General features: G+C 37.7%; 1 protein-coding gene across 1 annotated transcript; it reads right to left on the reverse strand.

The window, feature by feature from the left end:
- Positions 1-12,076: 12,076 nt before the first annotated feature.
- Positions 12,077-17,319, reverse strand: morf4l1 (mortality factor 4 like 1). The gene is made up of 12 exons (XM_015010182.2): positions 17,166-17,319; positions 15,642-15,688; positions 15,485-15,552; positions 15,312-15,398; positions 15,089-15,166; positions 14,980-15,005; positions 14,781-14,872; positions 14,549-14,650; positions 13,884-13,972; positions 13,593-13,765; positions 12,618-12,702; positions 12,077-12,536 (listed from the first exon to the last, which is right to left on the reverse strand). Exons 1-12 carry the CDS (start codon positions 17,203-17,205, stop codon positions 12,452-12,454), a joined length of 972 nt encoding a protein of 323 aa, XP_014865668.1. The 5' UTR covers positions 17,206-17,319; the 3' UTR covers positions 12,077-12,451.
- Between the last annotated feature and the right edge of the window lie 648 nt (positions 17,320-17,967).

Raw genomic sequence — 17,967 nt, forward strand, 5'->3', positions numbered from 1 at the left:
CAAACTCCATAAAGCACTCTGATGCCTAAATATTTATGGTTGCCTAAGTTTCCCTTGAGGGTTGTTTTCTGTCAAAGTACCAACAGCGGTAAGTCATGTGGAGCGACTCCAGAAATCTTATCAGGGAGTTGTGGTCTGGCCATCTCCAGCGGAGGAGGAACACACAGGGAGGAGAGGAAGCCTGTGTGATTCTCCCTCCGTCGCTTCTCCTCCTCAGGCCTCCACTGTTAGTGGACTCAATTGACCCGCCAAACAAACACAACGCCGCATGACCTCTGCAGAGCAGACAGACAAACAAACAAACTTTCCCATGTCAAAAACCACCAGGTCCACCGCCGCGAGGGACCACACAACAGTCAATGCAAGGCAAACAGGCTGGAAATATCAATGGACAGAAGACAACAACCGATATGTCAAAGCGTAAGCCGAGCGCGCTTCAGAGGGATCAGGTGGTGCTTCGGCAGTGCATTCCATCGGTGTGTAGGCCAGACACAGCTGAGGTGTAAACACAGGTGTGCTGACTGGGAATCTCATAAGGTGAACTGTGTAATCCTGGCGTTGCCGGCGGCTTCTGAACGCCGTGGCTCCTTGAAACAAGTGTCTCTAAAAAAGGCATGCCTGATGAGTCCTCAAGCACCCTCCCAATGCTGTGATTACTGACGTTTACCCTCTTTAATATGTGTAATTCCCATTTTCTCTGATTCACGAGTAAGGGCCCTCAGGGGGACCTAGCTAAGTGGCAGTCTGCCAAAGCTCTCTGGCTGAAAAGGCTGTAAGTCATTTTTCCCTCAGCAGTTAGATACAACGTGACAGTTTCAGGTTGTCTCATCCGTCTTTATTGCTGTTATTTGCATCTCCAAGCACTGATGATAGCTTTACTATGCTATGTTTTTTTGTTATGTGCTTCCCATGCAGGTGTGAAGCATATTTGGTTTATGACTCAGTACCTATAAAAATGACTGAATAGATAGCAACATGATATTTTACCTCAACAGGCAGCGCACTGCAGTCACAAATTACTCCTTTTTCAAAATGCTCAGTAGAGCCGCTGTAATGACTGTAGCCCAGTATGGCCAGAATAACTAATCGCATAACTCTCTGAAACATGTATTTTCAAAATCCATTCCCAATAGGGACAACTATAAAGACTTTAGCTCATGCACAAGGTAACAGTCTAAAGCTGTTGCAAAAACTTTACGGTAAAAGCCACTGAGAAGTGCCACGTGCTCCGAATTTAATATCTGCTAACATTTGTTGCGAAGAAAACAGAAACCTCTGAATGTGGTGTGATTATTTAAGTTATAAATCCTCTTTTAAGCACCACAGAATAACTTGAGATGTACTTTTTACTGCAAGAATTTCATGTAAGCATGTAGCGTTTGTGTAGCAAACAGTAGTATTATACTTAAGAGATAGAAAATCTCAAACTTTTGAACTAGAATACATCCAACTCAACCATTCTATTGTTTCTAAAGCAGATAAATAATTGTTTGAACAAGATTTAGGGCTTTGCCTGTTTCAAAATGTACAGTCACATGCCTCCAACTGCTGTAGATGGGAAGCAATATTTTAATGGGAATTATGTTAAATAAATGCTTGCTTGTGTATTGAGAAAATAACAGAAAATAATGGATTGAACACTCTGACTTTCCCCAACGTTTCAGAAAAAGATGAGATCACAAAAAAAGTAAAGCATAAAAAAAATTCCTCTCCCACCAAATATAGTTTGTTTAATCAAAACATTTTCCTCAGGATGTTGGTTAAAATATATTAGCCAGTCAGAAAAGGGTCAATCCAAGACTGAGTGAAAAGGAAAAAAAACAGTTTATGCACCAGTTAACAACCAATAGCTTTAAGATAATTGACAAGCAGACCTTCAAGGCAACCATGGCTGTTGTTTGTAAGCATAAGGTCTTTCAGGTGGTAAAGTGCATAATTTTAGCTTTACTTTCTAATTCTATGTCTGCACATATTGTCTGCTGGTTCTCTCCAAATGTTACCCATACATGTTTACATATTCAGCAATGATTTGCTTTTCCTCGGCCAATCAGCACCAAGGTCAATAAATGCCACTCCTTGATTGGCTGCTTTGCAAACACCAACCAATAGCGTGCCAATTATTGTATTTGAACTTCCAAAGCAACATTTTTTTTTAGAATATTTTACATGCTCAACGAAAACACCCTAGAATAGGCAGGTTTTAGGAATAAAGTTACACAAAAAAAAATCTAGAAATAGGTGAAACTGCGAATACTGAACTGTGAATAGGCGGAGGTTCACTTGATTTCTAACCAAATACGTAACATTAGTTTGAGGTAACTTTTTACATCAATACAATATGTTATCTTATTTAAACTAACTGAAAATGGATTATTGGAGTTTCAGTTGTGCAGCAGACAGCGTCTTTGAAAAGCTGTTTGACAGCAACGTCAATGCAGTGCAGTTTAAGCGGACAGATTGATTACTTATAGAAATGTTAGACTTGTGCAACCACTGCATGGCTTGGCAACATAAAGTATTCTTTTGACGCAGTTGCTCGGAAATGTTGTCTGATGCATGTTTGAGCACATTAAAGTCTGAGTCTGTGAAAACCAGAGCAGACATCATCACAGGTAGACCAGACTACCCAGAGTCCAGTGCTGGGTCTCCGAGCCACTGCACTCAAAAGATATCCTGCCTTTCTCTTTTTAGCTTGGCGAATTGTCTATAAATCCTTGCTATGTGAACTCACATTTACTGTAATATGACAGTGCTGTTCAGTCAAGTCTCAGTTGTGGAGTAGCTGCTGAGTTTCAGGATGTCTGTCAAATGTAATAATAATAAAAAAAAAATTAACAGAAGGTTTTTGCTATTTCATCACACGACGGAGGTCAGTTAAAAAAAATCACACTTCTTTTCCCATTCTGATTTCCTGGAAATATATTCCGGTAAATAGTTTGCTTTCAAGATGTTTTCGGCTTCAGTTAAACAATTTACACTGATCAGTCAACACAATTTTGAATTTCTCCTTCCTGCTGGCAGGAGGCACTCCACATCGCCATCAAAAGTGAGAATTTGAGAGGCTGCGGTTCCATTTAATGTCTAGTTAGAGTATTCTTTTCATCTCTTGGTTACAGAATGTGCTACGGGCCAAACACAGAAGCCTCACTGTTGGAGAACAGCAACATGATGACAGACCCACCAAGAATGTTCGTCCGACCGCCATATGTAATATAGCACCAGAGTTCCCTTATTAAGGAGTGAAATAATTTCCACCAAAGTGGTTGGTGGTGCTGACAGCTCAGATTAATGCGCTCTGTAAAACAGCCAGAATAACAACTGCTTCTGCACGCATCGTGAAAAGCAGTAAGTTTGGCTGAGGGAAGCCTGCCAGCTCTACAAATTCATGCATATTTGGGTCTGTGAACATCTGCCAGCGCAAATAATTTATGCTGTTCTCTCTGCTAAGGGGCAATGAATCCCCTCTGAAAAGTTTTCTCCAACTTCTACAGTAAGCCTCCCTCCTTCTCCTCCTCCTCCTTTTACTCTCCCTGGTGTGAAGTGGTGCAGACACACGCTCCAACCACAGACTGGGCTGGAAGAGGAGCGTCCCGAGGCGTGTGGGAAAGTCCCATGCATCGCTTCAGTTGAGCGTGAGCCAACTGCTTCCTGTCTCTCTTTGGCCCTCCGGGTCAGAATACGCCGTCATGGCCGCTTCTGCGACGTCCTCGCCGCCGAAGTGTGAACGGAGCGTTGCTTTGGGTGCGGGCCTCGCTGCTGGGAGGGCTCCGTAGACCTGTTCCACTGTAACAATAAATATCTCATGATATCATGGAGGAGGTGGCTCAAAACATTTGAGCTCACTCGCTCAACGGCGCCTCCAACAGCTTTGTTGTTGTGTTCCGACACAACTGCATCAGGTGATCAAACATCCGATGGGAGTCCTTTTCACATTCGAAATGCCACCGCCACCAACAGATGGCATATTAATCATTAATTGAGTCTCTGCCAGTTGTGTTTGATGTGCAGCACAAAATTCTGGGGTAATTTTTTTTTGCTCAGCCGTGTGCCACTCGATGATGATAGACTATTTATGAGCCGAGAGGAAACCTAACATTTTCCTCTAAAATTATAATCATACACCGCTCTGTGTTCCCACAGTCGGCTCAACATGAGGCCAGCTCATACCGCATTATATCGACTTGCAAATTAGACACCGACTGCTTAAACATTTGTGTCATTCTACCTCCTAACAACTATTTATAAGTTAGGAAAAGTACCTGCAGGCAAAGAGAAAGCTGTAATTTTTTTTTAATTAACAGTTTGCACTCTGATTTGCACAGTGGAAATGTGTTGAGAGTTTTCCCTCAACTCCCCTATGTGTTCTTGTGGACGTTCATGCGTTCTCTGACACTCCTTGTTACTCGCCTCGACTTCGCCCTCTCCTCCTGGTCTGAGCCTGCCTCTGCCGGGCCTTCAGTGGACTGGCAGGAGGTCAGCATCAGGCCAGTCCCGAGCAGCTCCTAAAGGGAGCAGCTGTCAACAAGCAGCACGGGTAGTTGGAGCACCGAGGGCAACGCTGTGGCATGTCGAGGTCAGAAGGAATCCGCCGGCCCGGAACTGACCGACAGCGCAGTTGGAGGAGAATCTGTCAAGTTTTCAGGCCTCCTAATGAGATACCAGCTCCACAGTCCTGGAAATCGGAACTATATACGCCACAGTCTGGCTGTTTTAGGGAAAGCAGTTCATCATTTATACAAGTACAAATTCTTACTTAAACGAAGGCATATATCATCTGTAAAAAAAAAAAAAGATTTATTTTGCTGTATATTGTATGCAGGTTTGAATATCATGAAAAAGTTAAATATTCATGGTCACTCATTGTAGAAAGTTAATCACTACACAGTAATATTTCAAGGCCTTATTATTTGTAATTTTGTTTATTATGGCTTACTGTTGACGAAAACTCAAAATTTAAATGCAAAAGTACTTTATTGATCCCAGATCCCAGATAGACATTGAATAAAAAAAAAAGTCAGTCTCAGAAATGTGCATATTGTGAAAAAGTGATATAGCCAACTTGCAACCATTGCCTTCACAGTCTAATCATTGAATTAACTCAAAAATGTTGCAAGTGAATAAGACTGCTGGCTTCACAGATGTCCAGAGGACAATCACTGGCAAGCCACAAAAAGGTCATCGTTACAGAAGCTGCCTCCTTTCAGTGCTGTATTCAACCATATTCATAGAAAGTTGAGTGAAAGGAAAAATTGTGGTTGGAAAATTTGCACCTGGATGAGAGGATTGTCAAGCAAAATTCATTCAGACTGACACTGGAGTCACCTCATCAAGATTCATTGCACATTGATGAATCCCACATGTCGGCTACAGATGTCGCATTTCTGTGTCAAACCACTCCTGAACCAGAGACAGCAACAGAAGCGTCTTATCTGGACTGTTGCAAAGTGGTTCAAAGTTCTCTTTTCAGATGGAAGTAAAGTGTTGTACTTCATTTGGAAATCAAAGTCCCAGAGTCTGGAGGAAGAGAGAGGGACAGAATCCATGTTGCTTCAAGTCCAGTGGATATTTCCATAGTCAGTGATGATGTGGGGTGTCATGTCTTCTGCTGATGTTGGTCAACTTCTTAAGTCCAAAGTCAACATGGACATATTATTTTTATTAGATTCACCTTTACTTTGCCAACATATAATTTGTGCTGAAAATGTCAGAGGACACAAAATAGCTTATGATTTTCAAAAATGAGGAAAGGAATACCTTCTCTAATTTAGTCAACAAAATCAAATTTGCAAAAACTAATTAGATTTAACTTCAAACATGTGGTCTAACATCAAGCTCGTTTAAGTTTGACAAACTATTCTTAGTAGCTCCAACAGCCTTTTAAGTAGTGAGGCAGATAAGCAAGCCCAAACCATCGCGTTTCTACGACTACTATCTTATCTCCGTCTTATCTTTTGACTATGTTCAGAGACTCCTTTAAACGTCATTTGAGATTTTTGGATAAAACAAAAGAGTTTTCTTAGGCTTCTCAAAAATATATATTGGGTTGCTGAAGGAGAGGCTTGCCAGGGCAAATCCAAAAGCTATTACTGTGGACAACAACCGCAACACTATGGAATTTATTGCAAGTAAAAAACATAAGACAAAAATATACCCTGTTGCAGGAACAGATGGAATTTAACTTAAGCATTTAGAAATATATTTTTTCCTTCCTTTAATGCCGACATTTCATCTGAAGGCCCCAGCCATGACAGCTATATCTCCTAGAACTGTGCTGACGGAGTGAGGGATTTGTCTTGACCTCGGTACTCAAACTGTCCATGTCACTTTGTGTAATGTATGTATTGTATGATATGATTAAGAAGCTAAAACAAGAGTAGTCCAGTGCAACCGTCCATTCAATCTGCTTATATATTTACTAATGAAATGGATAGAAGGGTGGGACGAACCCCAGGCCCATCTTTGCTAAACTGCTTTAGCCCTTAATCAGAAACAGCCAAAGAGTTGCGACTAAAACTCAGAGGAAGTTCCGTTGCCTAAAAGGGACATTACCAGAGGCTGTTTGCGCAAACAACGCATATTTATTTTATGCGTAGCTTACATGTTAATTATGCAAGATTTTGACACTTATTAGACAGGTAAACATCACATATTTTACACATTGCCTTCGCATTGTACACAGTCACGTGAAATATTCACGCTTTTTTGCCCCGAGAGGCATTCCATATAAGTGGGCGGGTTTGACATTGATTTAGAGAAGATGATTGGTCTGAAATGGACTTGAGGTGAAATTAGTGAATTATATTTTATAGTGTAATTGACATTTACATGAGTTTTGCCTTTGAAATATTTACCCTTCATATTTGTTTTTGTTTGAATTTTTATTTTGAACAAATAATTATGTAATTATTTGTCTGTTTATCTGATTGTGGCACTTTTGGCGTTCCCATCCAGTAGATGTTCACACATGGTTTCTTTTAGAAACTGTAAGTGTTTTCTGCTGTCTTCTTTTAATTACTAATTTGTCAGCCAATTCTGCCCTCTGCAGGGTGAAGAAATGTTGTGCATCACTTTCCAGTCAATTACAGAACCCTGATTTATTTGTGTAATTAGTTTACATTCATTGGTAACTAATAAATAAAAAGAAAAAAATTGTTATTTGCACAGTTAATGTATAACTAACATCTTCATATAAATTGATCCTCCACTTAAACACTGGTGAAAATGTAATATATAATGTAATATATAAGCCTGGTAAATTAAAAAAAAAAAAAAGAAAAAGAAAATTAGACTTTTTTTGAGAGCAGGCTAAAACAAAGCTTCCAGAGCTCTTTGTAGAAACTTCCTCAAAGGTGTCAAAAATTAATAGATGCGTTCACCCTGCGTTCATCGTCCTAGTGGAGGTGTTGAGAAACGAGTTTGTGAGAAAATCCAAATTAAAATGGAAACATATTTTTTGTGTGTGTGTGAAGAGGTGTGATCGTGCTCAGACACTCAGGCGTGGATCAAAGCAGCGGTGAGACTCTGGGGCAGCAGCAGATGAAAGAGGTACACATTAAGCTGTTTACTGTGGCGACATGAAAAGGTGTTTTAGCTCTACATTCTGCCTAATGAGGGACAGAGACGGAGGGTTATCTTTTTAGATATTCAGTTGCAAGTTCACAGCGTTTTACATCTCTGCTCGACATCAAAAGAAAGCACCATTTTCTTCCACCAAGGTGATGTGAGGAAAAAAAAAGTGAAGTCCCCGTAGATTAAATTAGCATTTAACTGTTTCGCTGGAGGGCTAATTTGCACTTGGACACTAACTAGACGAGGTGAAGCTCAGGGCCTTTGCAGTTCTGCTGCATTATTTTGGCCAACATAGAGTTGGAACCAAAGATCCTATCAGCATGTAAATACATAACACGGTTTGACAGAAAAGGTATTTTTTGCATGTGTGTCATCTAGAACTTGTAGGAATATGTTTCAGAGAAAGGCTTCTTTTGTTCGCTGTGCATCTTTTTCAGAAAAGGTGAATTTCAATATTTGGTTGGCAGGAAAAAACAAACAAACTATACAGTATTTATGACGAATTTATAACTCAATGTCAAGCCAGGATTCGCTGCAAGGCAACAGTGCCAATAGCTGTTCCACTGTGCAGCCCACCAAAAAAAGTCACGATTTAAAAGTTTTTCCATGCAAACATGAAATTGGATAACTTGTTTTTGTTTGTTTGTTTATTTTAATGATTGTGAGGTAATTAGCAAAAAATATTCAAGGGAAATAAAAAAGTATTCTAACCCCTGGACTGTACATTTCATTGTACTTCAGAAATATTTTAATAGATATTTACCTCAAAAAACAAACTTTTGTTATATTTACTCTTTCTTTCTTTTAATAGTTTTTTGTGCAAACAGTATTTGCACAACAAGCAAGAAAGTTTGTGTCTGAACTGGTTGATTATTTCCAGAATGTAATGATGATTCTTGCCAATACATCTTCTGTTCGTTTTCCTTTAAATTGTGCCACATTTGTAAGAAAAATGCATTTGTGTGTTAAGAAACGGAGCTGAATGAAGTCTGTATTTTTTGTGACATGTAAAATATATATATATGTTGTAATTCCCCTAGTGGGGTTTCTTTGTAAACACATGGTGACAGAGTGAATATACTACATGCTCTGCAGCTGGCTTTAGTGTAGAAAAGAAATAGTCACAACACAGGTGATAAACCCAATGTACAAATTAAATAAATAAGGCCTCAATGTGTTCTCAAGACTCTGCAGTTTCTTTCCGCCCAGCCAAGTTGAGATCTTAAGCATAAAACCACTACTACGCCACAGTGAAAACAGATGGATCAAATAGTCCTTGTCCTTTATTTGGACTGCTCACTGTTATTGGAAAGAATCTGAGTAAGAATTACCAATTCTGGCCTCCTTTCAGGAAAACAAACAGGCTCAGATGTGATTTTCCATTTTACTGTCTGTTTATGTCTTGCAAATTCCTTCTACAGAGGAGCGGCATGGCAGCTTTCATGTTTTAAAGGCCCAGGGTGACCGCAGCCCTTTGTGGCCGAGGCACTTTTCCAGTACTAATGACATACAGTCACACAAGACTCTGGCAGTGGTGTACAACCGAGGCTGCCTGCCCGTTGTGTAATTAGTCTACCACTAAGTCCCAGTCTGGGGAAACATTCACAACCACATTAAACACAGACTGAGCTCGGAGCAGATGGATACGCTCTGGAGGAGTCATATGTAACACAAATGGCTTTCATCAGCAAGATAAGCTGATAACACTCGATGTCTAATAAGACCAAGCTGTTTGGAGTCTCTGCAAGATTTTCTTTTAAGTTTGCAGCCCGGTTGAGTTAGCAGGCTTTTTAAAATTATTATTATTGGCATGACATACTCCAAACAATATCATCTTTCTCCAGAGACACTGGATCAGTGAGCTTCTGTTACAGTACAACCAATCAAAAAAAAAAAAAAAAAAAAAACAGAAAGCAACACCAAAATCAGGAAAATACCAACAACAAATGCGTGCTTGGTGGTATATTAGGATGACAATCCTGCCATCTGGTGGTTAAAGTAGAAACTGACACAAACTTTATAGGTGGAAGGATTAAATCAGGTCACATGAAGAGAAAACATGAAGTGCTCTGGATTGAATTTTATGAAGAGAACTCCAAAATTCTGCATGTATAATTTTAGAAGAACAGAAATTTCTCACGTATCCACTCCAAAACGTAGAAATAAGAAAATAAGCTTCAACTCCAAACGGCACTGCAACTCTTTGCTGGTGCAAATTTGTCTGATCTGGAGTATTTAAAAATGTGAATTGTTAATATTTGCAATACATTTATTTATTATATACATTATAAAACTATTAGACCATAATTTGCAATAATTTTTTTAAGCTCAAGGAATTTACAGGTATATCTGAAAAAATAGAACATTGGGAAAAGTTTAATACTTTTTGTCACTTCTTTCACACACAACCTTATGGTTACTCAACCAAATATTGATTTCTGAACTCTTCCTGAGTTAAAACATTGGTATTGTTTCTAAATTAATATGAACTTGTTTTTTTCCTTTGCATTATTTGAGGATTGAAAGTGTTGCATCTTTTTCATTATTTTGACCAGTTCTCATTTTCTGCAAATAAATATTTTTTTCGCTTGAAATTTCAGACATGTCAGTAGTTCATAAAATAAAAGAACAATGTTCATTTTACTCAAACATACTGTATAGCTTTAAAAAGTAAATTCAGAGAAAATGACCATTTTAAGTGGTCTCTTAACTTTTTCCAGAGCTGTGTTTATGTGCACATTTATTTATCCATCTATCTCAAAGGAATTGTCAGGGCTACTGATAATTGTGGCAAAAGAAATAAGGTCGACAGAGTTTAAAACCATATTTTTACAATTTTAGACAGTGCAATAAAAGATGAATTTATCTCAAGGCTTCTCACACATGCTTAGCAGTTGTGCTCATAAATCTTTTTCTTCTCTTTTGGCTTTTCCCTTCAGGGGTCGCCACATCGAATCATCCGTCTCCATATAGTCGTATCCTCTAACCTCACACCAACTAACTTCATGTCCTCTTTCACCACATCCATAAATCTCCTTTTTTGGTCTTCCTCTTTGCCTCCTCCCCAGTGGCTTTGACCTCTGCATCTTTCTACCGACATGACCATTGTTCCTCCTCTGAACACGTCCAAACCATCTCAGTCTGGACTTTATCTCCAAAACCTCCAACATGAGCTATTCTGGTGCATTAGGATTTTAATCTTGAATCCGTTTTAAACAGAAACTACCAGGAGAAAAATAGCTAAAAACCATCCATCCCCTCACACTAAGAAGTGGTGTCTGTTTTGTGCAAACAATGTATTATTTGTCCCTCTCTGAATAATGACACCACTAAATGGCTCTTTTGTCTCTTGGTTTACGTGACGGCCCAGAGGGTGGCCGGACCTGTGTCATGTTTAGGATTAGCTGTGGCAGTAACGCAAGAGGAACAAGGAGCAGGCAAGTGGCTTTTCAGAGGAGGCCTCAGTAAATGTCGCTCTTCCTTATGGCGTTTTTGTTTTAAGCAGTCAGGGTGCAGCGAAGTGAGAACTCTCTACAGTAAAAACACATCTGCTTCTGGTTAGGGCTGGGGAAACTTGGATTAAACAAATTCTTTAAAAAAAAAAAAAAAGAAAGAAAAAGAGTTAAGATTGTTCTTGCTATAATAAATGCAAGTGTCTGACAGATGAAACCACAAATCAGCCTCAAGCTAATATTTGGTTTCTCTCTCATTCATGGTGTGAAGACACAACAGTGTGTGGGGGGGGGGGAGGGGGGTTGATAACAGCTGGAGGCAGAAAGGAGCAAGAGCTGGCTTCAAAATATATTCTATGTTCTTTAAAACAAAAAAACAGCAAATGCAGAAAACGATTTCCACCAGCCTTTTATGTTAGATGTTTGCAGAGCTACACTGTGGTAAAAGCCATCAGAGCAAGATATGACAGTCTTGAAAGTTAATGTCTCATAACAGACATTCAACCTGTAAAATATGCAAGGTAAGCTTGTTTGAAATTCTTCCCGAGTGTTTTAATTATCAATATCTTATTCCATTCATAATTATCTTCAACGCCAACCAGTTTGTTTAAAAGTCAGGACTTATAACACAACAAAAATACATCCTGAAGTGAAACATGGTGGTGGCAGTATTATGGCGCATGAATGTTTTTCCTGAGTGGATAAGAAACTCGATAAGAGTTTAGTAAGGAGCAATCCTGGAAGAAAATCATTTAAAGGGAGCAAAATTAGAATGACTTGGATCAAAGTATATTCTTGTCAACCTCGTGGCAAAAGTTAAAAATTGTTGTTCACACACTCCCTCTAGCCAAAACACTGACTCTGATTGAACTAATTTCCTCAAGACAATTAACAAAATTTCCATCTTCACACACAGAAAGCTAATAAATTATAGTCTATATTTGATCTTGGTAGACAGGTGTTACTAACTAAATACATATCAGTTTAATTAAATAAGGAATAGCAGAGTGATGTCAAACAAACCAAGTGGGACTATAAAAGACAGCACAGCAGGAAACGAATGAAAGACTTTTATTAGAAAATAACTGCTTCCAGGATGTTTGTAACCAGTATCTGTTTCAAGTCAAGAAATAGAAGAAAAAAACGGTGCTGTCCAAATTTGTGAATCAGCCTCAGACAAAAAAAAAAAAAACAGAGTAAACATAAAAGCGGTAATCAAAAACATACCAATACGGGGGAAAAAGTTCTCAGCAGCGTTCCTCTTGGAAAAACAAAAAACAAAAAAACCAACTTCATTCACACGATTCTTCTGAGAAGCAAAAATAATGTTACAAAATCTGTGCTTCAAAGGGTTTTTTTTCCAACTGAAAGAGTTTTCTGATCTTTAACACGCAAAGGTTTCAGATCTAACTAAAAAAATAAAATAAAATTTAGACCGCCTTTCGATGGTACTCTGGAGGAGCAACTTCATAGTCGCTTGCATTGAAGAGTGACGCAGAGTTCTTAACGAGATACCTGAAAAAGAAACAAACGCTCGTTTATGCTGCAGATTCTTCATTTGAAGGCTTGTTGAATAAGTAAGTTACCAGTACTTACTTGAGAAAGTCTTGTAGGTAACTGAGAAGCAATGCAAGACTCTTCTCGTCCAGGGGAGTGTATGCCAGCATGGCCCCAATTCTCACTGTCAAAACAACAATTCACAACCTTTGAATGGATTTTGGAATAAAGAGGTACAAAAGTGTAAAAACTATATAATTAAAATTTGAGTCAAATGGAATATATTTTATAAACATTGAAGAAAAAAAAATGCAGCATTTACTTACTTTATATTTTATTAATGTTATTACCTAAAATATGCACTACATTCACAAAAATAGCTCGTTTAAAAGTAATTGTTTATGTAAATGTCATGGTCTTATGCTGGGACACATTGTAAATGTATCTGATATCGCCATCCACCAGTCAGTGGGGATGGTTGCTATGGAGGTCAACCAATCACGTGTTTGGATCTACCTGACGAGCCACATTAAATTATTTCAAATTGCACTGCAGCACAAAAACTATAAGAAAACTTAAAAACAGATTAAATAATCATATACTGCTTCCAACATAATTTCTAGTTGCATTTAATTTTTGATTAGATATCAAAATATACCATCACTAAAACACTTACAAATACATTTATTAACTTGTTATGATATACAAAAATAATAATTCAATTATTTATGGCCTAAATTCTGTCTCGTCTGACATTTGATCACCATTTTTCGTTAATTTCGTTTTTCTATCAATAATCTTAGAAAAAAAATATAATACTGATGATAAATAACACCTTTCAGTAATAAGTTTTCAGTAATAAGTTAAGATATTGACAATGAGGCAAAAGGTATGTAAATAATCAACTGAATAATACATTGTCGATTTAATTCTTCTGAAAATCTCTCAACCCAAATGTAGGAGATGAAACTGAGTCTAAAAGCAGTTGAAGCGTCCGAATTATTAATTTTTGTTGACTGCTGCTCTTCACAACCATTCTTTATAAAGATTCTTCTTTTGTTTTTGAGTGTTTACCGAAAAGTCTGAGTAGGTGAGGCGCGCCGTAGATCTGAGACATGGCTGTGTCGGGGTGGTTTGCCAGGATGTCTGCGTACTGAGGCCGCTCAAATTTGTAGAGAAGCTGCGTCCCCAGCATGACGTTGAAATATTCACGGATACCGGCGACCACCTCATTCACAGCAAACTCCCTGGGTGTTGAAGGAAAACAAGTTGCACCGGTAAAGACTTAGGTTTCTCTTGGCATTTTTGGAGCTGGCTATAAAACAAATCCTGGAAAAAAAAAATAATATGAAGGCAAGTCTTTACTTGCTGTCAGAGTTTCCTCTTGATTTTTTGTAGTTTCCATAGTCTTCGAGGACAGCGTCAACATTTTTTTTGGCTGGAAGGTGAAAAAGCTGAAGAAAAACAAATTGAAACATAGTTGTTTGGAAGCTTCTCTCTGTGGTTTACTTACTAGAACTCTTAAAAGCTTTAAAAAATATATATTTTATTGCTGCAGCATAATCTTACTCTGGTTTTATCCATCTATATTTATTATTTACCCATCCGGGGGAAAAAAATTATAATACAAGGGTCAAAAAAACTTTCAGTTAGTAATACGTGACTTCCTGTTTGCCTGGTGATGCAACAGTGACCAATTTCTTTTAGCCATTTTTAAAAATGTAAGAGAACATGACATTTACGCAGACTGGACAAGTGCTGGTCATTGTAAGCCAGGAAATGGGATGAAGAAAAACAGCCACCTACCTAAATCTGTACATATCTACAGCTATTTAAATCTTAGCTTTAAATAGCTGAAAATATAATTCTGAGGAATATTCTCTCTTCCATAACCTCTGGGGTTAAATGATTAAAGAGACTGGAATCATGAACTTTTTAAAGAGTCTTTTTTTTACCAGACTCTTTACCAAATGCAACGCAAGTGTGGTTAGAAATCTATATGGAAACATAACAAAATGTTGATTATTTACCTGTTTTTGACGTGTGATCAGATCCCAGTCATCCACAAGCCATGGTTTAAGCTCCTCTGGGATTTTTACCTTAACTTCAACTCTGTTTATAAAGGTTTCCTCCTAAGCAGAAGGAAAACAAAACAAAACATTGTTTCATCTGTGCAACTTATATGAATGATGTCCTTCAAGGATCAAAAATATGTTGTTTTTATGTTCTGAACATAGTTATTATATGAAATCCTGAACCTACGCTCTCAACAGTTGGGTCAACTCGTGCTCTCTTCTTCCTGGGAGGATGGGTTGGATCTCCTCCTGAACTTGTTCCCTCTCCTGCTCCAGGAGCTGCAAACACACACATTTACTTAACACGTCTAATGCAGGCGAAAATATCAACTGTTTTAATTTAAATACTTTTTAATGTTTAAGCGTAAAGCAACATATATACTCACTCTTCTGTTTGTTCTTTTTGGTTTTCCTGGAAAAAAAAAAAACAACAACTCAAGTTATAAAGTTTGATAAAGAAAAAAGAAGACGAGATGAAAAAAAATAATCACTCACACATCATTTTTCTGCGATGCAGCAGGGATCTTCTTATTCGGTGCAGCTCCCCTCATTCTCCCTTCTACATAATGGTCTCTAAATTGAGAAAACAAAAGCTTAGTTAATCAAGAACATGTGATTCTGATGAAATTAGACAATTTTCCAGATAATTAAGGAGAGAAAACAAAACAGATTAAATCAAACGGAAAAGACTGAACGCATGACATCATAGTGGACTTACTGATTGGCCCTCTGAAGCTCTTTCTGTTTCTGAAGGTTACTGTCCACATACTTCAGAACTCTGCTTTCAGGAACCCATTCGTCCCAGCTGAAAGAGAAAATATTATTCGAGTACTCAAGCCACTGTTACAAATATGCAAGTTTAGACATTTATTATCTGAGCTGAACACTCACTTCTTATTCCAACCACTGTAATGAATGAAGTATTTGATCTGTTTGTCCTTGATATTAATCTTAACACACTGCAAAGAGAATTACCAATTACTGTCAAGATTGAAAGAAAAAAAACATCAAGAGTGTTTATAAGAATAGTTTAACTAAGGCGGCCTACCTTAGCTTCGTAGAGCAATGGCCCATGAAAACACAGCACTCTTTCACCTGCATTGGAAATAAAACAATTAAGTTCCACTGAAGAAATATGGAAAACAATAACAGGGAAAGAATATGCTTTAGCGCCAGACAAGCTTTTTTATTTTCTTATGACCCTACAAATTGTTTCTAAGATTTCTTTTTCCATCTACATACATTTTTTTTAGTTCCTTAAAAAAACACGCAACAAAAAAAGAACAGATGACTTTTAAAATATTTTATCTAATTTCTGACTCAAGGAAAGGAAACTGAACCGAGTCCAGATCATTGTGTCATTTATTTGTGATCTTATGGAGGCTCTGGAGCAATTTGCCAAGTTGTTTCCTGTTTAATAGCAACATGTTGCTATTTTGTCTCTGCTCATCTACATTATGTGTAAAAAATGTCTTACCCACTGTGTCAAGTATTCCTAGGGATTATGCAGACAAGTAAAAGTATTCTTGGTTAAACTAAATAAAGATATTTAATGATTACTTTAGCTAATTGATTGCTAAAGTGGTAATAAGTATATCCAGGCAAACATTAATTGATTCATTTTGGCTTTAAAATAAACAACACAACAAAAGAACGAAATGGTAAGCGCCTTCAGAAGGCGAGACGCATTTTACTAATTGTGACCAGACGGAAGTTACAAAAATTCCGAAAATTGTGTACAAAACAAAACTTTTCACTTGCTCTTTAGACCCGAATAAATTATTTTTGAAATAGGCGAACATTGCAATACATCATTTTTGAGTTGCTTGTTTTGTCCGGCTTTTAGCTTTGAAGAAATATACCGGAAGTGCAAAAAAAAAAAAAAAAAAAAAAAAACAGTCTCAGGTTGTAGTTTTTTTAAATCTTGCAAATAACTTCTATGGTCATTCTAGGCTTCCGTACACCGTACTTTATCAAAAAATGCATTTATCTTGATTTTAGCTTTAACTTTCAAAACAGTTACTCGTCATAGATGTATATTCTTCCGAGCCGATATGAAGATTATGGCAAGCTATCAAACAAAACAATTCGGTTCTTGGCGGGTACTTCTGCTCCGAAGTACGGATTTTTCAGCTGTAAGTAAGCGTGGCATTCCTAGCTTGGTTCGCTTTTCCATTTTAAAAAAAACTATAATACTATCTGTATGTTCATATATTCAAAATGGCAACAATAGACAATGGTTAGAAAGACTAAAGTTAGCAAGACTTGAGCTAACGGTTAGCTTGGTAAAATACTGTCAGAGGTGGGCGGTGAAGTCTCTCAGTAGCTAACGCTATCTGAATGAAGTTAAAACTATCTCTAAAATTAACACAATGCACTCTAAATCAGAAGCTTTATTGAAGCCATGGATACTCGGCTAAAACTATCAAATCTAATTAATAACAACCCGTTGTATCTTTATTGCAACAACAATGACGGCTAGCCGCTCCACCTCCAACAACTGCAATATTCAGGCGCTTTAAAGCGGACAGAAACTCACACGAAACAATACGACAAACAAACAACTACATACCTTCTTGAAATTTAGGCTTCGGGTCCTGTTTCGGCGCCATTCATGGATTAAGCTATCAAAATTTGGGGAAAATCTTCAGGTCCCATTCCAGTCCACCGCGGCGCCGCTATCCAATGACGTCATTCTTCTTCTTCTTCTGTGGATGTTTTTTGGTGGTTGGCAACCAGCATAAGATACGTAACCGCCACCTACTGGGACGAAAGTGAAAAATGTTAAACGACAAGCATGAAATAATGAGGACTTCACAAGTAAACTGCTTAAAGTCAAATCAAGTTTTTCTTTATTAATTTTCTTTATTAATCCTGACTTTCTAATCTTTATCTTCAACCCACCAATGCAGAATCTTAGTTTGATGTTTCCCTATTTTATTAACTTTCAATCAAACCTGTGTCGAGCAAATACCGTCTCTTCTTTACTATTTTTTTTAAACCTGTTTCTTTTACTGATAAACACAGGTTTAACCACAAATATACAGATCTTTAACAAAATCTGTGAAGTTAGATGGAGAAAGCATCCTACCTCTTATAATCACAAACTCAAGAGAATGTGAAAACAGGAAAGTTCTTCGATTAATTGAGAAGACTAAGTGCTTCCCTAATATAATGTTGCAATAAAACATAAATTTATCTTAGGTCTAAACATCTTGACCAGAGGTGTCAATGAATGTCTCTCACATTATAATAGCACAAAGTGTTGGACATTAAAGTTCACTTAAAAATTACTTCAGGTTTTAACATCCTTTACCCCTATCCAAATGTAGAAACCTTTTTATCCAGCAGGCTACAGCCAAACTAGTGATTAT

The sequence above is a fragment of the Poecilia mexicana genome, unplaced genomic scaffold, assembly GCF_051168715.1.
Source record: "Poecilia mexicana isolate PSO_F unplaced genomic scaffold, ASM5116871v1 scaffold_6, whole genome shotgun sequence".
NCBI classification, from domain to species: domain Eukaryota; kingdom Metazoa; phylum Chordata; class Actinopteri; order Cyprinodontiformes; family Poeciliidae; genus Poecilia; species Poecilia mexicana.